General features: G+C 41.4%; 1 protein-coding gene across 2 annotated transcripts in view; it reads left to right on the forward strand.

Annotated features, from left to right (window-relative positions):
* Positions 1-1415: 1415 nt before the first annotated feature.
* JAM2 (junctional adhesion molecule 2) overlaps positions 1416-27602 on the forward strand; it is a 33674-nt gene continuing 7487 nt past the window's right edge. For both annotated transcript variants that reach the window (XM_062622132.1, XM_062622131.1), the window contains exons 1-4: positions 1416-1632; positions 22498-22563; positions 25689-25802; positions 26981-27133. In XM_062622132.1, coding sequence (XP_062478116.1) covers positions 1578-1632; positions 22498-22563; positions 25689-25802; positions 26981-27133 — 388 coding nt within the window. In that variant the 5' untranslated portion in view covers positions 1416-1577. The remainder of the gene's footprint in view (positions 1633-22497; positions 22564-25688; positions 25803-26980; positions 27134-27602) is intronic.

The raw sequence follows: 27602 nt of genomic DNA on the forward strand, positions 1-27602 counted from the left end.
TTACCTTCATTGATTCATTGTCATTATATCAGCTTTATTCATCATTTTATGAGCTATCCCTTAATTTAATTCCACACTGCCATTTCCTCACATTCCCCTCTATACTTTTTTCCACCAGGCACCTCCCATATATTTAAATTTTCTGTCAACACATTATTTCTATCACATGTGTCTTTAAACAGCAGTCCTACTGAAATCAATGAAACTTTGTATATGCTAAAAGTTACCATGTGCTGGGCCACCCCAAATAAAGAATTTTTCTGTTGCCAATGGAACAGTTTTTATTTTATTAAATGTAGGTCACCACTATACTGGTAATATGTACTGGACATATATATATACAGACACACATTTTTTGCAGAAATGTTACTTGTATTCTATATACATTTTTGCACGTAAAAAAAAAAACCAAGATTTTGACACGAAGAGCATCATGGCATCCTACTCCTTCGGTCTTCATCCAAATAGCTGTTAGGGATTTTATTTATAAATAATCTTTCCTCATTTTGCTACAGTCTAACAAAATATAGCCAACATTGCTGTTCTGATTATCGAAGAAATACTTATGACACTTTGCTTGGTTTAGAACCGTGTTACATCAGTGTTGATGTATTTTTAAGATGTTGTTGGAAACTACTCAGATGCAGTATTGACTGTCACGATGAGTAATTTTCCCTGATTCATAAATTTAAAGGGCCATTACACCTCCTGTATTTTTAATCCAGACTCTCTCAGACTGGTATAAAGTGGTATAACTAAGGAAAAAAAAAAAAAAAAAGGCTTTGAAGGTCACCGTGCGGTCCATCTTGTGCTGGTGCGCTGAGGCGCTCGACAGCAGGTGGGATTCTGTCCGGTCCAGCTGTACAGGCACAAAGACTCGGTGTGACATGGCTTAGAGTCCGCAACTCAAATCAGTGCTGCGTCGCTCTCTTTTCAACCCGAACATCTGAATTCTCGTTTCTTGAGTTAACTCTTGTTCGTATTTCCCCTCCAAGGTGGGCTTAACTTCGGGAAACGCACCGACAGGGACCGTGGTCTTCTTTGAGAAGCTTAAGCTTTTCTGAATGAAAAGTTTATTTTGTTGCAACAAATGTCCTTGAGCTTGTGAAGATCTCGTAGCTCGAAAATAAAATAAATCGGAGGGAGCAGCTGCTGAATACTACACAACACAGCCCCGGGAGGCGCGGAGCATCGCGCTGGATGTGGAGGCAGAAAAGCAGGAGGAGTGGGATGAGCCAGGAGCTGCTGCCGGCCACAGGTCCCCACTCCGGACGCCCCAGGGAAGGGTGGAGCGGCACCCGGCGCGCAATCCCTGGGCTCGGAGCTAGCCCGGGGCGGGGAGACCCCTCGGACACGTTATAAGTTTTGGGGGGGGTGGCGGCGGGAACGCTCCGCTGGCGCGGAGGCAGAGCCCCACGGCAGCACCTACCCCACGGCCCGCCAGGCACCTCCCCGTTCTCCCGGGCCGACACCAGGCCGAGCCCCCCTCCTTCCCTGCCGCGCCTCACGCCCCGCCGCCGGCGTCGCCCGGTGTCTATTAACCGCTGCCGCCGGCGGGGAGCTGCGCTGCCGGGAAGATGGCGAGCCGCAGCCTCCGCCTGCTGCTCATCGGTTACTTGGGGGTCCTGAGCTGTAAGTGGCCGCGTCCCTTCCCCGCGGGGCGGGTGTGGGGGCTACCGCGTACCGCTCCCTCTGGGAGCGCCCCGGCCGCGGGGGAACGGACCCCCAAAGTGGCCGAAGTGTCTCGGGAGGATGAGGGGGGCTCGGCCTGAGGGTGCCCAGTCCCTTCCCCGGCCGCCGCCCGGGCCCTGCCCTGCCGCGCCCCGCCGGGAGCCGCTCCTGCGGCGGCACTGCCCGGCCAGGGGAGCCGCGCGGCAGGGAGAAGAGAAGCAGGAGGTCATTTCTTCTTCCTCGCCCCCGGAGCGAGAGGAGCCAAGTGGCGTTTCCAACAGCAAAATAGGAGCGAGCGAGTCCTTCGCGGCAGGCGGGGGACGGCGCGGTGATTGTTTCCATGTGTCTGTTGCTCTCGCACAGATGTAACCTGTTTTAAGCCGGGCCTGTTTCAGGGCAAGCCAGTGGCTTTCTGCAGTAGTGCGAACTTTAGGATGCGGGCTGCGTGGTTTGTTTTTCTGATGGCCTTTACGAGATGCATGAGCGAGTGACGGGAGCGTGTGTTCTGTTGCCAGCGCTGGATGCTGCAAGCTCCAGAACAGCTTTGTGTTTCCAGTGTTTTTATGGTCCTATTGTCTAACTCCTTAAAAGCACAACGGGAAGATGGGGGGGGGGGGGGAGCAAGCATGGTAAGTTAAGTTGGCAAAAGCTGCCCTGCCCGGAAAGCGCATGGAAATAATTGAAAACCAGATCACATACCTGTGAAGAAGCAGTGGATTAATACACAGCATTCGCAGTGCCAGTTGTGTGATAAGGCTGTTACTTCCAGATCCCATCTTGCTGTGTTCCTGTTTTATGGTGCTTTTATTTTGCTGGTGTTTTGGGGAAAGAGGCTGCATGTGGAAACAGTGCTTTGTACAGAGTTAGGTAGCACAGTCTGGCAATGAAGTGACCAACTGGGACTAGCCTGGGATGGGTTCTCAATGCGTTGTGAGTGGGGGGCATCCACGATGATGGGACTGGGTGTGTTTTGTAGGTTACCTTTCATTCCTCCTCACAGAAGGTTGTGTGTGCAGAAAGTCCTTTTTTACCAAGGAGGAATGGGTTCAGTTGAGGAGAGGCTTGAAATGGTCCATGTCTGTGCATCAAATGGTGCATTTGGTGGAGGGTTTTCCTCACCACCACCATTCTTTGCCTCTAAGATACCTTATGGAAAATTTGGGATGTTAGATGAGCAGCTAGCACAGACTTTCTCTTCCATATACTAATATACAAATAATAATTGTTTCAGGGTCTTCAGGCAGCTCAGCCTTGTGGTTAGTTGTGCTTGCTGGCAGTGCTGGCTTTGACCGGTGAGGAAATGATACAGAGGGTGGTTTGGAAGCAGTGCAGTGGATCAAAGTGCCTGCGTTGTTGTCACACTTGCCTCCTTTTTTTCTGTTGTTTTTTTTTTTTTTTCCTCTTCCTGTCCCAATTCCCAAGAAGAACCAGGTGGGGAGAAAGTTTACCAGCAAGGCACCGATAAGAAGTCATTACATGGAGAAAGTGACTGTAGTTGGTTGTGCAAATGCTGCTTGTTTGTGTGAGCCAGGGGAAATCCAGGCAATCAGGAGTCTGCTGCTGCTCTTCCTGTGGCTCAAGTATGTTCACAAGAACAATAAAACTAATACTGATATCCAAGTCAGTTGTGGTGCTTGGATGGTTCTTAACATGGGGCTCGAGTGCTCTGGAGATGGAGGGGAATGAGCAGAAACTAATGAAAAAGAGAAAGCAGTGGTTGGTACATGGACTGTGTGAGCACTATGTTGTGGAGCAGATGTAGAGAACTTGCTTGGTAGCTCAGCTGCAGAGTTAAGACTCTGTAAATTGCTCATAGGATGTCAGCATAGCCACAAACAGTACTAAGATCAGGTTTGGATTACTTTTCAGTGAGAACCTAATAAGAAATATTAACAACAAACAGAAACAGTGATTTCTGAGAAAATTTTTTTTTTTACTTCAATTTAGGGAAAAATAAGGGAGTTAGAGGTGTTCAATAATGTTCTTTGTCACTATGAGCTCCTGAAACTGATGCTATCTGGGAAGTTTTAAATGGTGCCACAAAGTAGCACTTTGTAAGATCTGTTGGCCAGATGCTTACAAAATATACAGAAATGATTGTTGTTAATTATCATGGCTATTGTGGATGAGATAGTAAGTACGGATGAAGTGGCCTTTTGGGAAAGTTTCTAGGTGTGATTTTTTTTTTTTTTTTTTTTTCCTGCATTAGTTTATGTTAAAAGTTAATCTGGTGATGCTGCACCAGATTATGCAGAGACACGGATATGTCTGTGTGCGGACAATGCAGAGGCGATAAATAGTAGTCTTACATAAATATTTGATGGAGCTCACTGGGATAGTTTGAGCAATAAATAAAGTAAGGGTTTGTTTCTGGCTCTAAAGCAAACACTCCTCCTTGCTCAGGAATCTTTCAGCTAGATGCAGAGGTTTTAGACCAAAAAAAAGCCTTTTGTGTTTCTTCCCCACCCCCAACAAGAAATCATAAAGCATGACTGCACTGGCTGTAGGAATGACAGTGGAAGCCTTTAAACTGTGCTTTCCTGATTGCCTGTGCTGTGCAACTGATGTACTCAAAATTTAGATTGACACCCCCCAGTCTTCTGTTAAACCCTGTTTGCTGGATTAATTTAGTTGTTGACCAGCAGGTGAAAGAGGTGATCCTGCCCCTCTGCTCTGCTCTCATGAAACCCCACCTGCAGTGCTGCATTCAGCTCTGGGGCCCACAACATGAGAGGGATGTGGACCTTGTTGAGCGAGTCCAGAGGAGGCCACAAAGATGATGTGAGGGCTGGAGCACCTCTCCTATGAAGACAGGCTGAGAGAATGGGGTTATTCAGCCTGGACAAGAGAAGGCTCCAGGGAGACCTTATAGCAGCCTTCCAGTAAAGGGGCCTACAGGAAATCTTGAGAGGGACTTTTTACGAGGAAGATAAAAATTTATGAGGAAGGGTGAATGGTTTTAAACTGGAAGAGGGTAATAGCTTTAAACTACATTTAGGTTAGATATTGGAAAAAAAATTCTTCATTATGAGGGTGGTGAGGCACCGGCACAGGTTGCCCAGAAAATCTGTGGCTGCCCCATCAACGGAAGTGTTCAGGGCCAGGCTGGATGGGGCTTGGAGCAACCTGGTCTAGTGGAAGGTGTCCCTGCCCATGGCAGGGGGTTGGAGCTTTAAGATCCTGTCCAACTCAAATAATTCCATGATTCTATGACTTACTCTAATTTCTAAATCAGAGTACATATTCAGGTGAGATGCTATTTCTTAAATTTGTAAGACTGCATACTTCTTTAGTAATATCTGTACATTGTAATGATATAAACCAGACTACCTATTGTTTGGAGAGGGAGTGGGGAGTAGATACATAAAAGAAAGGTTCCTTCTCTTTCTGTTTTATTTGAGGAACAGTACTTCTTTGCTGTAGACTTGTGGTTGTCTACAAGCCTGCACAGACTCTTAGACACCATAACATGTGCTGTCAGATGAAAGTGAGCTTCTTAAATACAAACAAAAAAAATGAAAATGAACTATATCAAAGCAAAGCTGGTTTCTAATGTTCAGCCTGCCTTTGTTGGTGGTGTTGTTTAGGACTGTGATGACTGCACAAGATACACAAATGCTTCTGAACGCATAAAAATTGAGGACTTGTTTGGAAGACCTTCCTGTCTTAAAAAGGGAGACATGCTCCTCTCTTTAGCTGATGTTATAACCTTCACCATTTCACCCTCTTGGTTAGATCCTCAGGGCTCAGAAGAAACTTTGACTGTGAGTTATTGGCATGTCTCTTGGAAATCATGGCTGTTGCTGCATTTGAGCAAATCATGCTCTTTCCTTTAAACCTAGGCATGCTGCTTGAAAGGGGCTGTCTAATTTTGAGGCCTCAGCCAGAAGCATTGCTGTTCTGTGGTGAGGGCTTTGTCTTTTTCCTTTCTGTCTAGCAGAGAGGAGCCAGAGAGAGCTGGTCCCTGTCTGGTGTTGCAGTATTCTTAGGAGGCTGTGAGACAAGTAACCTGAACTATTTGATGTGCAAATATAAAAGTGAGTGTGACTGTCTTCCCTTACTGCATGCAAGAGACAGGAAATGTACCTGGAAATGTCACATTCAGACAACTGCAATTTCTCTTCCACTTAAGGTGGATGTGTACAAGTGGAGACCTTGCTTTTGCTGCCCCTCAGTCTCTGAGGTCCTGTTTTCTTAGCTTTAACATTGCAACAATTCTTTGTTCATGTCACAGGACATATATTTCTGGTAACTGCGAATAACATAGGGCATCTGGCATTAATAATGAGAGGTAAAGCTACACTGTGATTAGCAGACCTAATTGAGCCTGGATAAAGTCTTCTCACTGTCTATTTAACTGAATTACACAAAGATATTTTTACGATTGTTTCCTGTATTATCATATTTCCTACTGCAGACTGTTTTGGCAGCAACACAGTATCTGCCAGTTTCTGCTGAAGAAACTGGCTGAGGACATCACAAATTATTAGGTAAGAACTCACAAGTAGTGTAACTTTGACTTCACCTTTGCTCTTTAGCTGACAGACTTGACAAAGCATGTGGGATCATCTTTTGTGACCCAAAGTTACCAAACTTGTCTCCATCCACTGACCCCAAATATTACTGGGGGGGGGAATGTGTGCAGACCTGTTTTTAAAGAAGTGAGCTAAAACTGTTAGAGAAGGCTTTGGCCCTTCCTGAAAGGGTGCTGTAACTGCTTTAGGTTTTTCTCAGGTGCTGGTAGTCACATCTTAAGCATGGAAGAATGACCTTGTACAACTGAGACTATAAAAACAAATAAATCCAGTTTTCTCATTATTTCACATGAGTGAATAATAGTGGTACTTCTTCACTGAAGACTGACAGTGACGTGTGTATCTTCTACGGTACCAGTAAGTAACCAGCAATCCCTTCTGGTTGGGGAGCTGGTGGGGGACAGGTTTGGGGTTGTCTTTTTGTGTGGGGTTGTGCTTTTGGAGGGGCACAAACAATTAATGATTTAGTTCTGAAACTGGGATTTAAAAGTTTACAGATTGCATGACCTACTTAGAGGCCATCAGCACTCAAAATGCCATCTTTCTGTTGGAGCACTTCTGAAGACAGTCATCGGTTCCCTGCAGCTGGCGATCCTTTTTAGGAATACTTTTCTCAACGTAAGGCTTAGTGTTGTACATTTTCTTAGTAATGCTAGAGGTGACTCCAGGATAAATGCTTACATAAAGGAAGATTATTAAGAGATGTTCACACAGCCAGAAATGTCCACATCATGATATAAATATCTTGTGCTTCAATTGTTTTGATATACAAGGTAGACATTTGTATTTGTCATTGTAGACTATTTGCCAGGGCCATATGGAATGGCTAAATTAAGGTTCCCTTGAAGTTATACAATGATACCAGATGAAAAAAAATTGCATAAAATGGTGTCCCAGTGTATGTATACAATGAATGATCATATTGCTTTTTTTTCTTGTTTGGCTGGTTGAGGTTTTTTTTTTCTCCACTGTGATAACTTTGTGGCACTATTTCATATAGGTGGCAAAATAGGTAGCTTATGAGTTTACTTTCTAGTTTACTGGCTAAATTACAATGGGGTGAGCACTTTAATGGAACATGGAAACCGAGGGAAATGTTATGTGGAAGCTGAAAGACAATTAATTTACCAGTAATTAATTGTATTTTGGTTATATCCCCCACTCCCCCTCCAATTTTGTAAAGATAGCTTTATTTCAGTTTACTTTCTGGTGTGCCTTTTGCCATCTGGAGTAGTTTTAAAAGAGCTAACAGTTTTAGTAAAACATTTCTAAAGAAAAAGTCCATCTCATCTTCCTCAAAGCGCTGTATGTGATTGTGCTGTAATTCCACTGCAGGAAGCTTAAAGCAAATATTATGGTGTCTTGTTATCAAGACAAATTATTTGTTTTGTTCATCTAAACACTGGGGTGTTTTAGGGGAATGAATATGTATTTCAAAGAATGAGACAGCAAATAAGGCTGGAGGAGCATTTGGATGATTGCCAGTGCTCACCTGTGTTTTCAAGGCCACTTTTTTCCAGAGGGCACCAGTGAGTTATGTCACCTCTGTGCTCACAGTATATCATTGAGCATGCAAGTGCTTATAAAAAATTTCTTAAACCAGGCAGAAGGTGATCTTGGCAGCTGAACATCTGGTCTGTTCACTTGTCAGTTTCTGACATACACTGGGAGGTGAAGGAGCTTTTGGAGAAGGAAGAAGAGGAAAATAGTCATTCTTGAACAACAGCATGCAATACAATAGTGCTAGTTGAACAACTTGTAAGTCTGTAGCCCCTCCTGGTTAATAGGAATTAAAGCAGGCATCCAGTTTCTCTCAAGGATTATTAGCAGGGAAAGACATGATAGAAAAATCTGGTAATGAGCCTTTTTGAATGCGAACTTTTTACAAGCTCAAAACTTAGCAATTTCCAGTAAGAGTTGGGAAGATGAAACTTGCATTGAGATAGCTACAGCTTGATTCTAGCTGTTTAAAAACAGCCATGTTTTTAAACATGTGAGACATGGTAAGAATTGATCTGGAAAGAACAGACACTACAGGTGTGAAGTTTTATAGCTTTACATAGGTTTTGTTTGGATTAACTTGTTAACTTCTTGAGAGCATGTTCAACCCTTAATTTCTCAAACCAGTCCAAACCACTGAATCAGACTCAAACAGAAACAAAGCATTATCTGAATAGAAAGTGATATGGTTGTTTTGATACCAGATAATGTTAACAATAGAGGCTATATTTGCCATTCACAGACTGTTAACGTAGTACTTGGAAATAATGATGGAACATGCATTCTTGAGGAGTGACTTTTGCTCAAATTAATATAATAAAGAAACCATAATGATTGATTATTGTATCTCAGTCTGCAGAAAGTGCCCAGTAGGAATCGAGAGTAGTTCCTGGGGCTAGTATGCTAAGAATTTGTGTATGTTGGCTAGAGCTGAAGTAGAGTTGGAGAAGTGCTTGGACTTGGAATACTTGTAAACGTATGGAAGAATTATATGCAGAAAACCAAAGTTTGAATACATATTGTGTGAGTTAGACAGCAGTTTGCCACCTAAACATACAGATAGTACTTACTGCAGGGAGGCCCTGGTTCATAACTGAAGCCTTCTAGTAGCTGTACTGGCAAAAAATAGTAAAAGCACATCATCCGGAATGATATCTGTAGCATGTGTAGGTGTGTTTTCTGAGTGTTGTGGCCAGCTTTTGTGTTCCAGCGCCCTTTCTGTTTCTACAAAATGGTCTTAAAAAGGAAATTCTTGGCCCTGGGACTACTGGGCCACCTAAATGGGTTTTCTGCCCCTTCTCCAGTCTTTTAGCTAGTCAGCAACAAAGGCGAGAAATTCTGCCTTGAACTCCTGGCTTGCTGTCTGTGGCTCTTGATCTAAGTATGCTTGTACCAACTGACTGGGATTCTGGGGAGTGTGATAGGGCTTTGCAGCTTTGACACAGTGGTGGTGAGCACTTCTGAAACTGGGATTCAAGTAGGCTGTCCCATGTTGTTAATAATGAAGGGCTGTCCCTCTTTATTTGGGGAGGCTGCCTAAATACAGAAGAATCTGAGAAGGCACAGAGGCTAGGGAAGAGAAGCAACAGACAGCTTTGGTGTGCCAAGACCCATGGAGGGCTGCTGGCTGGGACCCCAAGCAGCTTTGGCTTGAGGCACTGCTCAGTGGCATCAGCCAGGGTGCTCCGAGCTGCAGTTTTCATGCTACAGAGCTCTATTGGGTCTGATTGACTGGTGTTAATGTGTTAAGCTTGCTCCAGAGCGTGAACACTTAAAATTTAGATTGGGGTAAAGTCAGGCTCTGCTGAGAATAAAACATTTAGCTGACTCATGCTGTATGAAAGGCATGTGTGTTATCAAGTTAACTCTTAATGTGTACAGTTTAATTCTAAACAGAAATATATACTTTTTATATGTGACATGAGTGAAGACTCTTTAAATGCTGCTCCTGCTGAATTAAACAAATTTTAATGTGATGTCTTGCCAATTAAGATGTTATATGTCAAGATTTGGAAAAGGGTATACATTTTAATAATTCCTAACAGAGAAAAGCATATATTTTGTTGCTCAAGACTTACATTATAACTAATCAGTAACTTACGCTGCATGCACTAAAATCAGCTTGTTTCAGATGTTTGCAACTCATAAATGTAGAAATAATTAAATAGAGGATGATTATCTCTAAAAACAAAATAGCAGTAGAATTTCAAAGAAAGACATCACTGGTATCTGTTTAGCACTGTTCCTAAACAAAAATATATGATAAATATTGCTAGGTTCAGTTCTTTTGTTGTGTATTAATGCTGGCTGGGGTTTCTTTGTGTCCCTATTCTCCCTGCCTGCCCTTTTTTTTAAAGAATAAACAAGTATTGCAGGGTTCTCCTTAAAAGATGGGGAAAGGGTGTGTCTCCCTCTTTCCCTCTTTCCCTCTTTCCCTCTTTCCCTCTTTCCCTCTTTCCCTCTTTCCCTCTTTCCCTCTTTCCCTCTTTCCCTCTTTCCCTCTTTCCCTCTTTCCCTCTTTCCCTCTTTCCCTCTTTCCCTCTTTCCCTCTTTCCCTCTTTCCCTCTTTCCCTCTTTCCCTCTTTCCCTCTTTCCCTCTTTCCCTCTTTCCCTCTTTCCCTCTTTCCCTCTTTCCCTCTTTCCCTCTTTCCCTCTTTCCCTCTTTCCCTCTTTCCCTCTTTCCCTCTTTCCCTCTTTCCCTCTCCCTCCTCTAATGTCCACATGAAGTCCAATTAAAAGATCATTAATAGCCATGCATAGGTGTTGGAAGAGTTTGTGCAGGAAAGATGTTTATCCTCTAAGAAGATTTAGTAGCTTTCCATTTGAATTTCAGTAAATATTTTTATGTGAAAGGTAAATGTTTTGGACCTCATAGCAGCCTTCCAGTATCTGAAGGGGGCCTATAATGATGCTGGGGAGGGACTCTTCATTAGGGACTATAGTGATAGGACAAGGGGTAACGGGTTAAAACTTAAACAGGGGAAGTTTAGATTGGATATAAAGAGGAAGTTCTTTACTGTAAGGGTGGTGAGGCACTGGAGTGGGTTGTTCAGGTAATCTGTCCCTGGCAGTGTTCAAGGCCAGGTTGAACAGAGCCTTAGGTGGCAGGGGTGTTGGAACTTGATGATATTAAGGTTCTTTCCAACCCGAACTATTCTATGATTTAGTCAGTATTTGAGTATTCTTTGTCTCTTGCAATGAATGCTGCTGATGCCTTCTGTTCAGAAGCACAATGGTCCTCCCTGGTGTAACATAATTCACTGGTACACAGTAATGTCATAACCACTTGAAAGGATCCTGAGAGGAAAATCAGTATCTCAGCATTGCAGTACAGCATCAGAAAATGTAAGAGAGAGGAAGTATCTATATAACAATCTACTAAACCCAAAAGACTGTTTTACACTGTGCTTTGGAAAGCTGGTAATAAGTATTTAGAATCAGACTAGCATTTGATTAAACTGAACGCAACTGGTTTTGACTTCACTGAACCATTTTTTTAATCCTTTCTGGATTTCTTAACCACTCATAGCTCTGATGCTAGCTTTGTAGCAAAAAGGCTCACAGCAAGAGCCTCAGCCCTACAACAACAGTGGGAATAAATATGTGAACATGCCCAGATCATCATCTTACTAAAATGTATTGTTCTGTGAATCCAGAGATGAACTCTAGAGACCTTATTGTGTGTTTGTGTTCCATGTGATTACGCCAGTGTGTGTCTGCCTGTGTAATCTGTTTGCCAGTGTAGTCCTTGGCCTGTTCTTCAAATATCTTTCTCAAAAAGAGATCCTTAAATGGAAGTTAGCTGACCTAAGTTGAAGGAGCACAAGCACCTTCACAGTGGCATTTTTTAGTGTTATTTTTAAAGGAAAATTCAGTTTATGCAGTAATAGTTTCTAGAGCATCAATATCTCATGAACAGTCGGTTATAAATGGAATATGTGCAGAAGTAGACAAAGTAGATGGCAAACAGTAGTTTAAACCAGCATGTATGCCTATCTGGGAGTCATTGTTTCATGAAATGTACAGTCTATTGACTGTAGTAAGTATTCTAGAAGTGCAACGTGGGCTTTGATGATATATCTTGTGTGTGCTCTACATTCCAGATTTAACTGTTTAACCACTTGGATTCTGGAGGATGTCAGATATAGCCATTTTAACCACCAGACTTTTAAGCACTAAGTTGTGGTTCAGAAGGTAGAGACTGAGGGCGCTGAATCCTTAACCACTTATGGTTTATTCTAAAAAAAACAACAAATAAACAATTCTAATGGGGATCTTGCAATTAAATTCTTTTTAAAACCAACTGTACATGTTCCTGGTACTACTTCTGTCTCTGACCTGATTGACTCATTCTGACAAGATTATTTGTTTTCCATACAACTCATTCTGTCTCCTGAATTATTTTTTGTTTTACAGCATTACAGAATTGCTGACATCTCTTCTTGTTTCATTTTTGCAACAGTGAAACAGCTGCTACTTTCTTAGTTTAAGCACCTGCAGACAAGTTCATCAAATCTTATTACACGAAGCAGAAAACCAGTGAATTGTAAATGTTAGCTCCCATACTGAGATTTCCCTTCTTCTGACGCAAAGCAGCAGTGTGTTTCATTACTGAACCTTACCCAAATATTCTCAAGGATGTGGCTTCTAACACATCTCTCCTGTTGAAAAGCTGTAGTGATTGCCAAGTTACCATTTATGCTGGATTTAAAAATAAATAAAGCACAGAGTTACTCTATGTTTATTCCTGTTTCCTGTGTAACTTTCCAGTGTTGTTAGTCTCATGTTTTCTAATCTGACTACCCATATGTTATTTTGCTTGTGTAGCTTTTAATGGGATAAAGACTATAGTGGTTTGTTGGTCTGGGGGCCTTTTTTGGTGGGTTTTCTGTGGTTTTTGTTTGTTGATTGGTTTTCTTGTTTTTTTGTCCCCTTCATCCCTCTAGAGGAAAACTTGGCATCTATTATACTGACCTATTGTTCTTACCTCTACCTTCCGGAGGATTTCTTCTAATTACCCTTCTCCTTTAAGCATGCCAGACATCATCTGTTCTAGGTCCTCTTGCTATGTATCAGCCCTGATTGAATTGAAGGAGTGACTTCAGTCTTGTTCAAATGTGCTAGAAGGTGCTTCTATAAAACTTGATATTAAAGGACTAACTTATCTATTAAAGGCCTGTAGAATTAAGGCTAAAGATACGCATTTGTACTGTAAACTGCAATGTTGATTAAAAGTAATAGTCATCAGACATTACTGTTAACTGCTTCTGGCAAGAAGAGACTATTGAGTAAACTTGTCAGTGTAAGAGATCATGTGTGAATGAAAATGGGATGAGCTAATTTGGCAATTGTGTTTGGATTATTAGGAAAGATTCACCAAATTCTTTTGGCTAGGAGAGAAGTGGGCATCATGTTTTCATTTCATATTAGCAAATAATCTAGTCTGTATTCTGGAGCAAAAAAGTTAGAAAGCTAACTTTAGTGCTGCTTATCACTCATAGGATGCAGTCCTAAAATTCAAGGTTTGAGTGAAATTTGCTCAAGTGAAAACATCTCCTCAGTAACCCCCAATTCACAAAGCATTGCAAAAAGCTTTTGCTGAATATTTGTATTTAAAGAGAATCCTACTGGTTTTGGAAAGACTGACTTTTTTTCATGGACATGCTAGCTAGAATGAAGTCACAGTATGTCCCACAGGCAGCAAAAATTGAATGGAGAAAGCCTGTGTAAAGCCCTTTTTTAAAAAACTCGATTTCTTACATCCTTTGAATATTAGTATAGAAGTATATTCTAGGTCAACATCTTCTTGAGAGAGGACTTCTGAGGTTTTTTAAAATTCAGAGGTATCACCCCCTTCAGTAGGGGACATAAGGTGAAAATAGCTTTGATTCTTATGCTGCTGAAAATGAGACATTTGTGTGCAGCTGGTCAAATTACCTATCTTACCTGCTACTTAGGATCTGTTTGCCATGCACAGTTAGCTACTCCTATACCTTTAGAAACCAGAATTTAATACATATACATATCCTCTGCAGTGAAAGTGCTTTGTAAAATGCTTAGATTTATCAAACAGGATTGAGAACACCTACTGGGGGAAAACTGCTATGAACTTGAGAAGGGACTGAGGATGCACAGGCAATTGGGTTCCAGCTTAAATGAGTAAGACTAACAATGGGAAGAGACATTCCTTCACTATAACAATGTAGTTACTTAGAGCATTTTAAAACTGTAGCATCTTGATGTTCTTCCTAGCATCTGGAAACATGATCCTGCAGTGAATGAATGACTTTACTGCTTCTGAATGAGCAGGGACTCCAGTTTCATATGATGCTTACTGGAACTGTGACTAATGCTGGTTGACACAGTAGGCAAGTAAACTAAATTTGTTTTCAGGGGATTTTTTTATAAGTAATGTGTATATCTGTAGGTTTAAAAATGACATGAGTCAAATTGATTGGCAGTTACAGCAAAAGTCACTTATAAATTATAGGAGATTTCAGAGATCTTTATCTTGAATTGTGGGCCAGAATGTTTGCGGGGGTTTTGGGGTGTGTGACATGTTTCTTCTAGTTTCCCAACTCTCTGTGTTTCAGGACTGATTTTACAGTTGATATAAATCAGTCTAGTACTATTGCCTGTTGTTCAGGGGAACATGACAGTTTGCACTGGGTACCTAGCATTGTTTTGTAAATCTAATAGTTCTACAATTTCCCTAGGTGTTTGCACAGGCCAGTGTTTTGCTGAATTGTTACACCTAATAGTGCAACTGGAAATCTGTTCAGATCACTGCTGCAGTGTGTGGTATGAGGTGGGCAGGACAGCAGTGGCAAGGGACTTCTACTCCTGTAGCCTATTCTTTTGGTCTTTGGAGACATGATGGTACTAGACATCATCATCCTGATGTTCTTAAAATAAGCTGCAGCTGAAGCAGCTATAGGCTTGCACTGTCCCTGCAAGCTGTTTGCAGCCACTGATGAGTTGCTGTGGAAACTGATGTTGGGCATGACTGGGAGAGGGCTGGAAAATGGGCTTTTTTGTGAGAGCCCGACTAGTTTAAAACCCCATCCCCCATTTTCAGAAGCTCCCTCTGAATTGCCATGGAGACAAGAAGAGTAGCAGAGGTTTGAGTCTTGTAAAACTGCAATCTATAAATATTTATTTGGTTAATGGCATATGCTTTCTGGATTGTCTCTCTGTTGGAATAAACTTCATGCTACATTGAACCTCTGCAAGCTGTGAATTCAAACCATTCCCCTCTTCTGTGCAACTAGAAAAAGAGAAAGCAAAAATTGAGTTTTAAAATTTTATAATTAATTATATATATGGTCTCCCTCCCTCCCTGAATTTCCCACACCATCTTATATAGTAATCTTTCAGTGTTGGGACTGCTGAATGCACTTAGGAGGCTGTTCAGTTTATGGGGAATTGTTGTGCATTGAGTTCAGTTCCTTTAGAAAGGCTGACCCAAATAAACTCTTCCATTCTTGTTTTGTGCCACTTAATTTTTATTCCCTACTTTCTCCTCTATAGGCTCTTCCAGGTTTGTGTTTCCAGGGCTGACTGTCCTTGGGGTTCTGCCCTGAAATAAATTATTAACATGATCTTAAACTCTTAAGACTACTACTGGTAACTTTAGATAATTGGCTCTGAAAACTTCAGTTTCTTATTACTTTCAAGATTATTTTCTTTCTGCTTTACTTGAAAGTTAAAAATGAAGGCATTATCCACTGGTGTGCTGGCCCTCCAGATTGCACTAAACAGTACACACAAAGCAGAGGATCAACTCATTCTTAGGCTGGCATTATAAATGAAAACCTCGTTGCTACTCTGCTCTGTAGTTGAGGCATTTAACACAGAAACTTCTTTCCTTTGTGGGATTGCAAGCTCCTCAGATCATCTAATACCAGCTTTAAATACAGGTAAAAATCCTGCTTTTTCACTTTCTGGGTAAGCTTCTTTTTCCCCTGTTTAAAAACTCCTGGTGGGATGACAATGTAGTTCTGCATTCCGTTTCTCAAGTGTGTTCCGTTATGAAGACAGAGTTACTGAAGCAAATTAAACCCTCCTTTCTGTAGCAGAAGAGTGTGAAGGACTGTTTTTACTTTTATGCTATATCTAAGTCAAATAGTACTCTTTTTTTGTATTAGGCTCTAGACTTCTGGACATGTAACAGGTACTAAATCCACACACAATTGTTGTTAGCTTTCCAGCCATGTTCAAATTCTTAGCCACCTTTTTTAAGTGGGAAAAGAGAGGGAAAATAGTGCTACAGAGATTTTGCCCAGTTGCCAAGGAGTGTGTGTTGCAGTAGACAAAAACTATTTGAACCTGAGCAGCTTGTTCATTTAAGCTCTACCATTTTAGTCCAAGTTTTGAGGGTTTTTGTTTGTTTTTCTGAAACAACTTAATACTTGTCAGGTTCCTCTGTCTGGAGGAACCACTGTAAAGTATGCTTTAGGGTGAACCTTGCTTTATCTCAATAGAGGTCTTGCAGGCAGGATACCTTAAAACTTGATTGCTTTCTTGCTTGAGTATCTGTAGATAATTCTTTTTTTCCTTTTAATTTAACTGCTTTTGCTCTTGAGATATTTTAATAAAAAAGAGAAAAGGTGAAGAGGGTATCTGCTGACTTCCCAGAAAAACTCTTATATCTTTTATAGCTATATAAGACACTGTATGTCTTGGGTATCTAACTGACCTACTGTCTGGATGCTGGCCTTATCAGCTTCATATGTATAACTCTGCTCAGGAGAGCAAATGGAATGGAGGGTTACTCCGTTGTGCAGTGGCTCTGAGCCTGGGCTGGAAGGGGGAAAACGCCTTTGGGTTTTGGGGAAATGTTTTCGGTTTCGCTGGAGGTGAGGGGAAGGTGAGGGGTTTCGTGTGTGTCAGATAATCAGCTGTAGAGATGGAATTTTAATTCTGTAATAGCTGTTCTTCCAAAGGAGAAGCCAAACCAAATATTGGATTTGGCTTGTTTCTTCCCACTGCCCTGCTCTTTCCTTGCTCCAAAAACGTGGTCCATTTCTCCACAAATTGAAAAAATGTCAGGATTTAGGAGGGGGCTTGTATAATCAAAAGGGAGAGAAAGCTGACAGGTATCTGTGCATTCAAATTGTGGTTCATTACAAGGCTTTTAATGAGGTTGTTAATAAATCTTCTTATGGAAAAGGCACTGCCTACAACAAAGAAGTTAAGCTGTGCTACCCTACCAGCAAGCTTTTATTCCCTGTAGCCCTCTGTTCTTTGAACCTTCTGAGTATCTAAAAGCCTGCTGCTTCTGCTGTATCTCTCATTCCGTAGAGTCAAGACCAAGATGCTGCATTTTGAGTACTGTCTAAGGAATACAATAATTAGCCACCCTCTGATGCTTGAAACACTACTAGCACAGATATATTAGAACTTACTTGTAGTGTGAGAAAACCAGCACTGCATCTGCTTGTATTGAGGAGCCATTTTCCTTATAGTTGTAAGGACTATAAAGTGAACTTTGTTAAAAGCAGTTTCTTCAAGCTGCTAGAAAAACTTCCCTTGCTTGCCACTGACATAGGGATAGCCCATGTGTGCATAGTGTAGGATCCCTAGGTTTTCTTCCTTGATCAAAAACATCTGCAAGGTCTATTTCCTAATTAGCCAGTAGGAGTGTTGAAAATCACGCCACGTATTTCACAGCATGTTAAGCTACTCTGAAGAGCTGTATGTGTGTGTTACCACCAGTCTGAGAGCTGCAGCAGCTCTGGGGTCTGAATGACTAGAACTTGCTGTGTTTTATTCTGGCAGCTTGCAAAGCACAAGAGAAGCACTACTGACAGCTACCACCTAAGTGAAGGGGTGGCTAAGAATCTCTTTAAGTTCCTTTTTTTGTTTTAGATCCCTTTAGCTGCTCAGCCAGAAAATGTGCCTTCTCTCAAGTTACTGTCCTTTATGTGATCACACCATGCTGATTAAAATACAAACTTGTTCTCCCCATCTGGCCTTAGATGGGATGCTTATTCCCAGCCTGCAGACCCCCCCTTCAGTTTACTCCTTTGTTTTCTGTGGGTGAAGATATACAGGGCTGGGGGTTTTTGTGAATTGGATAAACTCTCTCCCAAGTAAATCCTGTTCTATAAATATTGTTTAAGATTCAAGAAATTAAGTAGCCCAAGATAACTAAAAGACTGAAGTTGAGCTTCTTAACTTTTTGCCCCCCCCCCCCCCCCCCCGATGTGGGATAAGTTCTTCTAGCCCTTGTCCAAAATTTGTAGTCTTAATAACATATTCATGTTGTTTACTGAATGAAGCTGGATTTACTCCAGCTGTTTTAGGCTACATTTGGTGTTTAAATCACCAGTTTCAGAGATTGCTTAAGGACTCTGTCCAGCACAGGAAAACCCTGCAGAGGCTGTGAATACTCCTGATCTCTCTCCAGTGTGTTTGCTGGAGGTCAGCATTCACCAGGCAGAACTGGTGGAAGATGAAGTTTGCTTAGACACTGACTGCTGACAGCAGCATGGGTGTGAAGAGTGGTGGGTCTGAGCCCTGACTGTCTATTTTTAAGTGTCTGAGTTATCATAGTCTAGCCTGCCAACACCACCAGGAGTGGGGTTGGTAGCCTTTCAGTTGTAGCAACTGCATCTTAGACTACCAAGAAAAAATCTGAGTTGTGTGATTGTGAGAAAACTCTGTTGTTTGAGTACCTCAGGATAGTAGTTACATAGCTGAGAGGCCTGCATCAGCATCTAGGCATGTTGCTGATGGCTTATCCTGAGGTGGTCACATGTCTGAAAGATGCTAACACCAAACAGATGTCTGCTTTCCTATTTCCTTTCAAGCATTTCAGAAAGAGAACTGGCTTCATTATTGCTTTATTCTTGGGACATCCAACTTCCTAAATCTACAGTATCCTCTGAAATCCTTTGTTAAGCTTTGCTATAGGCCACCTGCTATTTAGAACTTGGCAAAACAAATACTGCAAGCTGGCTTCTTCTGTTTTACTTATAACTTTGTTTTGATTCTGTTCTCATGTAATTTCCTCCAGGCAAACTATTTCCTTTGATTTGGTTTGACTAATACGCTTTTCCTTAATGATTCCTCCAGCTAGTAGTATCATTTTACAGCTGTATGAGTGATTATCAAATGGAAAGTGTGTATTTCTGGGGTTTGCTTCTGAACAAATAAGGTTGCTGACACATCATAGGGGTTTCTTTTGGTCTGTATAAAAGTATATTATTAAAAAAAAAGTTCATTGGTACAGTAATATGTCATCGTTTCACTCTTGCTCTTTATATGGTGAACTGAAACCCAAAGTTTAAATCTTGGATTCAGAGTAGTTGGCAGAGACATTTCTCAAAATAACATTTTTAAGGAAGAGATGCTGTAGCTTAAAGGAGCTCTTCCATCTTTCTGCTTGATCAGAACATACAATGGTTTTAATTTGGTCAGCTATCTGCGCCACCTTAAGTTACTGTTCTGGACTCTACTGCTTCTTGAAAAGGGTCATGTATATCTGTGGTTTGTGTGTGTGGGAAGGAGGGCTGTGTGAATGTTGAACTATTTTGCACTTACTGTGTTGCATAGTATATTCATATATTCTATAAATCCCTTGATGCAGGGGGAAATATGGAGACTTTGTGCAATTGCAAGCTCCCAGTACAAAGTACACAGGGTAATGTTGTGATAACTTCCATAGAGAGAAGCATGTACCATGGTCCTGCCCCAGAATTCATAAAACATATTTTATGTGGCTTCTAGCTCATGAATACTTAAACCATGACAGTGAGCAGTGTGACGTGTATTAGAGGAGGAGAAAAGTTTCCAGGCCCATGAAAAGGTGAATGTAATACAGTGGTGAACTGCATGTGTTTGAGATGTTTGTGCTCAGCCAGCAAAGGTTGATGAAAAGTAATTTATAAATTACTTTACACACATGCTGGAGGCCTAGAAATGCTCTTACCTATTAGCTGCTCACAGAGCCTCAGAACAAAAGGCTTCTCCTCTTCATGAAGACATGAAAGAAGATGTTCTTTCAATTAGTAAACGTGATTTTTTATCTGCTGCCATATAGGATATGTGGTGGTGTTATTCTAGAAAAAACATGGTTTGGTAAAAGTCAAAAGCTAGTTTGTTTGTTTGTTTTTTTTTATAAATCTGAAAAGGGTTTAATAGGTAAAAAGCAAAATGACTTAATGACTTCAGGCTTTATTCTAGACAAAACCAAGGAGATGGGCTCTGAGTGGACATGCAGGACTAATGGTTACTTTGGGAGATGCTGGAGAAGTGGCTCCCCATCCTCTGGTTTCAATAGGGTGTGTGTTTGGGGTCATTTTGTGTATTTTCTTTATTTCTATTTCTAAAGTCCAACAGGAAAGTTTCCTTTCTTGATGGGGTGGAAAAAATTTCCAAGCACTATTTGTAATACAAATATTTTTTTTCTGTTTCAGTATTCTAAGGCTATATAAATGGCATTGCTGGAACTGTCTTCTTCACTTCCTATTTATTTTCATATCAAACTTACGTTGTAACTATTTTGAGGTATCACAAAGGTGATGATAATATTAAAACATATGAAGGACAGGAGAGTTGCACACTAATTTTGATCTTTTGATAATGTGCACATAGGAGAATTCACTTTACATTGCCAGGTGTGAAGCTGTATTCTCTTAGAAACAAGAGATGTTGGACATATATTTGGAAGGGGATGGTGAGATACTTAGCAAGTTGCAACTCTGAAGATTAATACAGGAATATGGGGTGTAGGTGCCCAGGGGCTGTCACGGGGCTGCAGAGGCCTCTGTGAGGAGCAGCTAGATCCAATGGACACACCGCAGGACACGGCTGAGTCCTGCAGCCATGATGGCAGCACCTGGGGAAGGAAGGGGAAAACCCTGCCTGGGTGTGAGGGGAAAAGTGTCAGAAACAGCCCTGAGAGCACCAAGGGGAGAGAAGGAGGATCTTCTTCAGCCCGTGGAGAAACTATGGTGAAGCAGGTATTGCTCTGCAGCCTGTGGAGGACCGTGTTGGAGCAGATATGCACAGTGCATCCAATAGAGGGTCCCATGCTGGAGCAAGTGGATAGGGTTTGAAGGAACCTGAAGTGCATGGGGGATCCATCTTGGGGCAGGCTCCTGACAGTAACTGCAGCCCATGGAGAGAAGGGGAAAACTGCAGAGGAAGGAGCATCAGAGGAGCTGTTACGGACTGACTACACAGCCCCTGCTGGTTTTAACTGGAAACAGAACTAATTTGTTTTCTCTGAGCTGAGTCCAGTTTGGGGTTGGTGGTAACTTCTAAGCCATCTCCTGTCTCCTTCTGAACCACGAACTTCTCAGTTTTTTCTCCCCTGAGGAGGGGGAGTGAGGAAGTGGCTGGGTGGATGTGAAGCAGCTGGCCAAGGTCAACCCACCACACCAGATACAGTGAATGAGTCACTGAACTTTTGCTACAGTGCCAGGTACTCAAATACCTGTTCTGATTCTTTCTCCATGATTCAGAGGCAACAGCCATAGATACTGATAGAACTACAGTCTGTGGTTGGTTTCGTTTTGGTTTTTCTTGGATGAAGAATTCCCTCTGTAGTGCAGATTTGAACAATAAGGAATGATCTTAATTGAGAAGAAAACCATGATGGTGTGCAAGATCAGTACTGTTTAGTATCTGCACAAATGACAGGGACAGCGAGATCGAGTGTAGCCTCAGCAAGTTTGCAGATGACACCAAGCTGAGTGGTGCAGTTGACTTGCCTGGGGGACAGGATGCTATCCAGAGGGACCTGGACAAACTTGAGAAGTGGGCCTATGAGAACTTCATGAGGTTCAAAAGGCCAAGTTCAAGATCCTGCAGCTGTATCAGGACAACCCCCATTATCAGTACTGGATGGGGGATGAAGGGATTGAGATCAGCCTTGCTGAGAAGGAATTGGGGGTACTGTTGGATGAAAAGCTGTTCACCTCAGAAAGGTGCTGGGGGGGGGGGGGGGAGTTAATGTAAATCTGTGTTAGGAACTGTATTTAGTTGTTCTTAAGCACTTGGTAGACTTGTAGCCTGTCATGGAGTAATTGGAATAACTGACTGATTCTTGGGCTTTGCAGGAATGCTTCTGAATCATGAGGGAATGAAGTGGAGCCCTTTCCTGGAAGGAGAGCAGCTCTTAAGAGAGGGTGTATAGTGAGGTCCAGTCAGGGAGTAGGTAGCTGAGTGGGGATTGATGTAGGGCTAGTGGCTATTTCACATGTTCTCTGGAGTTTTGGTGTTCTTGATACAAGAGAGATCCAAAAATGTACAGAATTTTTGTTTTGGATTGTTTTTTGATATAAAACTGTAGAAATACTGATTAATGTTTTCCATCTCACTTGAACAAGAATGAGGTAACTGCCAATTACTGCGCCCATTTTATGCTGTAGGAGCTGTATATGGTATTCTTCAGTAAACACCTGCCTTCTAACAGGGATACAATGGAAAATGCACTTATGGATTAATGCAGGTCTCCCCCATTAGAAACAGACTTGAGACATTACTCCAGTATAAATCAATGCCTACTGTTTATATAGAGCTTCTCACATGTAAATGTTATCATGCTATTGTAAGAGAGAAATATTACCGTTGTTTGCAGGTGCCAAGGCATGGAGAAGAAAAGATGAATTGTTCGAGGCCACCCACAAGCCTAGCCCTGGTCTAGCTCTCATTCCTGTGCTTTCTTTAGCAGACAATATCTAATTTGCCCAGTGTAAGGAGGTCTTGAAATTACTGTTTGTAGCTGCTGATGCACATATGAAATTACAAGTACTTATTGCTGAACTGTGTCTTTTTGCAGATCGTGAAGTGTCTGGAATTTCCATTGAAACGGATAACAAAAACGTAAAAGCAGAGGAGTTCAAGGGTACAGTATGGGCATTGCTGTGAATATTTTTAGTACAAATACAATACATGCAAACTATATATACAGAAGCTGTGCAGCTATTAAGATTGTCTGTCTTTTTCCTGGGTGGTCCAGCTCTTACAATCTGCATTGACTGTGCATTGACTTGGTCTTGTCCCCATTTTCTCCTACTTGATGTGGGGTTGGGCTAGATGCTCCCTAGAGGTCCTTTTCAAACTTATCTATTCTATGATTCTATGACTTGTTTATCAACCTTTATCAACCACTCTAACTTCTGCCTGGTTTCATTCCACCCAAAATGATGGGAACTGATAGAAAGGAGAAGCATTAATTATTTTGCACGACAGAGAAGTGAGGGACTAGAGAGAGAAAAATGGTAAGTCAGTTAATTTTTAGTAACTATAATGGCTATTTACATATTTATATATGTGTATGTCATATGAAAAATTATTTCCAATAATGTGCTAGAGAAGTTAAGGAGGCAGGGAGGAAAACCTGATGTTTTCTGGGTAGGTGAGAAAGGGATCCTAAGTGTGTATGTGTGGTCTATGGGTTGTGAGGGGGGTTCTTGTTTGTTTGGTTCTTTACATTTGGTTGAAATTGAGAGAGATGGGGATTTGAGACTTGAAAGCAGTGTTTGCTGAGCTTTAGGTTTCATTCATCTGTTCTGTGGTAATGATCAAGTATTTTGGAGGTATCTAAAGCTGTCAGCTGGGCTTCTGTCAGGTATTCTTGTCACCTTTGGGGAGTAAAACTTAATAGGAGCTCAGGACACGTAAGAGAGAGAAGCTCTTCAGGTAATATTAAAGCTTGATTAGGCTCTTTTTGTATGATGTATAGCGTGCATTTTGTTCTTTCACTCTTTTTATGTTAAAGTGAGATCAGTTTAACATAGGTCAGGTGCCATGCCAGGTTTTTTGTGTAGCAGCACTAAGGGAATGGTGGGGGCTGATAGACAGAGGTATTCGATTGGATACAACTGATCTGAAATGCATTTTTCTTCTCTAACTCCTGTTCTTGTAGAGGAGGGTGGTTGGTCACTGGAACAGGCTCCCCAGGCAAGTGGTCACAGCACTAAGCCTGTCAGGGTTCAAGGAGCATCTGGATGACACTGTTAGCCATATAGTTTAGTTTTAAGTATTCTTGCAAGGAGCACAGAGTTGGACTCAGTGATCCCTGTGGGTCCCATCCACCCTGAAATATCCTATGATTCTATAACCAAATGACAGCCTTCAGACTAGATGTAAATCCAAGTTAAACATTGCCCAGACCAGTCCAAGATCCTAGATGGCTTTTCCAGGTCTGGCAGAGCCTGTGCTAATGCACTGCATCCTGTGGACCTACCATAATGCAAGTCAAGTAGACCTGTCCTGGAAACACTTCTTGCTGACTCTGTTAGTATGGGGGGAGTAGTAGAGGGGAGATATAAGGAGGGTTTTATTATGTTTTGTCTTGCCTGTGTGTGCTCCCTTTCTTCCACGCCATTCACTTTCTCTGCATAAGATTAGTGGGAGAGCATCAATGCTAGCCTTTCCTGAAACAAAAAAATGTGCTATGCAAGAAAGGGGCAACTCATTTAAGACAGAGGTGACTTGTTCAGCTGAGAACTCTTCAGCTGAGCTGCCTTTATGTCAGCTAATACAGACTAGCTCATGAGACCAGCCAACTGTCACAAGGTCAGTTGCAAGAGCAAGCTGAGCTTGAATGATGGCTTTTCTTTGTTAAAAGGATACAAAAACAAAATTGAAAGGAAACTTTAACAAATCTTAAGATTCAGGAAGCCTCCACCCATCCACTCAACCTAAAGTCAGGAACCTCAGGCTTCCTGAGTGCACAGCATGTTTTTCGGAGTGGCCAGTGTATGTAACGTGTTTCTGGCACAGAATGCCCTCCTGCCTCACTTTTTCTTTCAAGTCTGTCTAGACGTTTTTTCCCCTATGAGAAATCACCAAGGCTACCAGTCTGGCCCCTTGGAAGCTTTGGGCTTCTCTACAGAACAGACCTGGGAAGTCAGATTCTAAAGGGTGAGTGGGTAGATCAGTTGGTAGCTCTTAATTGCCCTTCAGCTTGTTTGCTTAGACTGGAAATGAGGGTGCCAGTTAATGCAGATTGACTGTATGTTTGAGCAGTGCCTCCAGAAAAGCTAGACAAGCATTGTCAAAACTATAAAGGCTTTTGATCCTTGATACTCTGGCCTATGTTGGAAGAAGCCTAGAGGTGGCAAGGTCAGTATTGTATTTGTTTCTTTTACAGAAGTTTCTGGGAGATGCTAAATTGTACTGTATTGATGGATTTGGAGCCAGTCAGAGGTCTGGATAAATTCTTTCCTCTGATGTTGTCTCCCAACAATTCGTATTAATACCTTGACTTAAGAATTATTTACTGAAGGGGTGGGGGGATATGTATATTTCAGCATGCTTTTCCGCAGAGAATGGAAGTACTGAAACACTGAGTTTATCCCAATAAATACTGATGGTCTTTATCATCATCTCTGATAGTCCCTATCTGTCATGTCTGTGTGTCTGGTTTTGTTTGTTGCAGCCCTTTTTACTTGTTACTGCTTTTGCATTGAATAGGTCCTTGACTGGGAAACCTTCATGAAGCAGACTCTCACCTTCCACATACCCTTACAATAACTAATGTGAAATTGTAACTAAATATACAAATTACTTAGGAGAATGTTTAACCATCTTACTAGCATTTTGTCCACCTGCATTAAGTTTACATTTAAACAGTTAAACTACTGATGCTGAATTCAGAATGGTAATTCATAAAATATCATTTACAGGATCAGAGTCCTTTTTTAATGGTGATATACTCACTGATTAAAATATTTAAACCTAAAATGAGGGTAGCAATACAGAATCTGTGCCCATCCAACATGGTCCCCAGCAACTGAAGTTTGATCTGAAGGCCACCAAAGTATGAAAAAAATTAATAGATTGTTTGTGTAAATCTGGAGAAGGCCTGATGCCATCATCTTGAGAAGTAGATATGGCCCCTACTGACTGCTCAAATTCTTTTGAAGAGAGAATATTAACTTCATGGAGTGTGAACGTGGACAAGACACGGTGCTAAAGTCCTCTTGGCATTATTTTCTTTATTTCTTTTTTTTGCCCCTCTAGAGGCTATTCTTAGTTGTAAGCACAAGTTTTCCAGAAGTGTGAACTTAAGAATAGAATGGAAGAAAATTCAGTCTCAAGGAGTCTCATTTGTCTACTACAACAGTGAATTTACAGGTACAATTTATAGTACTACAAACTTAGACTGATAGTTTAACATGTCATCCTCTAGCATAGATACCGACTCTTTCTTTGGGGAATAACATTAGGAACTGAACAGCTGTCATTTTGAGGGAAAGAAGTCTTCCCTGGGGTGTGGAGAGGGGAAGCACTTAATACGATTATCAATGATTAGTTATTTTTTAATGAAGTTGAATATAGTAAGACTCAAATGTAAGGAAAATGACATTCCTTGTCATTTTTCAAAAATGAAATTACATTTGGATCTAAACACCCCAAAACTACTGCAAGCTCTGCACTTCTATGCTACAAAGACGTTTCTGAAGCCTCCTGTAGAACTGGAGGCTTAGGTATGAATAATGCAGCAATTTTTGTATACATAAAATATAAACTCAGCTGTTTATTTTAAATAATTTGTATTCTTTTCAGAAGTGGAATTTCTGCTTATATGTTCTAAAAAGGACTTACCTCAGCTTCATATGAGTCTCTGGTACCTTCTAACCAACCAAATGAAGGTTGAGAAGTAAAATAAAAGCACAGTGATTTTGTTGGTTTGTAGAGCTTGCAAGATGTACTGGTCCTGTTGATGAACTTGGGGTTTGTTTTTTTTTCTGCATATATTTAGTTTAAAGAAACACTGGAACTCATGGTTCTGTGTGTGCATGTACATTTACTTTCATAACAGCCTATAAAATGAAAAAAAAACCATTGTAGGTAGTCTGGCAATATCTTTGCTAAATGCGTTCTGTTTTTCTTGCGAAGTTAATATGTCAAATACTTTGCTGTCATCTCACAGTTCTTTCTGAAAAGTAGTGAAGTTACTGATTGCTGTCCCTCTCATGGAAGATAATGTCTTTTTTTTGTCACCTGACTGCTGCTATACATGTTTTCTTGAAATATCTGCAGAAAAGAAACATTCCACCTTTCAACTAGAAAATATGACAGATGTAGGAGGTTTGTTTTTTTTGTTTTGAGGTTGTTTTTTAGACCAAATGGACAAGTTGTGGACGGTTTTTACTGTCTTGGGAAGGGGATTACATGTTGCTCCTTGGTGATAGATAGCTAACCCTGAATAAAGGAGTTTATAAATTGCATGTGATTTCAGAACAAGCCAATGAGACACAGACATTTGCCATAAGCAAAGAAGAGAAACTTCTCTCTGTTCTCCCTTAAAGGTGATCTTCGAGGCCGAGCAGAGATGCTGAATACAGGAATCCGTATTAGAAATGTGACTAGAAGGGATTCTGGGACCTACCGCTGTGAAATCAGTGCAAAGAGCGAAGAGGGGCAACGCCTGGGAGAGGCTACTATTACTCTCACAGTATTGGGTACAAACTTTTTTACCCGGGCTTCTGTAACTGAATTGAATGATAGCAAGGAGTGTTGATGGTAGGGTTGTCTGTATGGTGTGTGGCTGCTGGGTTTTTGGGTGGTCTTTGGGCTGGGTTTATAAACACATGTACATATGCACATCCTACAAGGTACTCGCAAAAGAGCTTTGCCAAATGAACACTTGCATTGGAAAGAAATATAACTAGGGTTTTGTTGCTGTAAGTGTGGGTTTCACTTCTCGAAACTTAGCAAGTATGCTGATCTATGTATTGCTGAAGCTTCCATTTCTACTAAAATTGAAGTCATGCAGTGGCTGAGAATCTGGATAAAATGATCATGGTGTTTGGCACTGGAAAGTCAGCATCTGTCAACACTTATCAAATATTCCTCAGCAGCAGTTCGTTTCAATATGCTACAGTCTCCTCCTGTTTTTGGAAGGAGAAATTGCTGCAGTGTCTGTGCAGT

The sequence above is a fragment of the Pezoporus occidentalis genome, unplaced genomic scaffold, assembly GCF_034315485.1.
Source record: "Pezoporus occidentalis ecotype Australia unplaced genomic scaffold, CSIRO_AGI_Poc_V1 ctg24, whole genome shotgun sequence".
Lineage (NCBI taxonomy): Eukaryota > Metazoa > Chordata > Aves > Psittaciformes > Psittacidae > Pezoporus > Pezoporus occidentalis.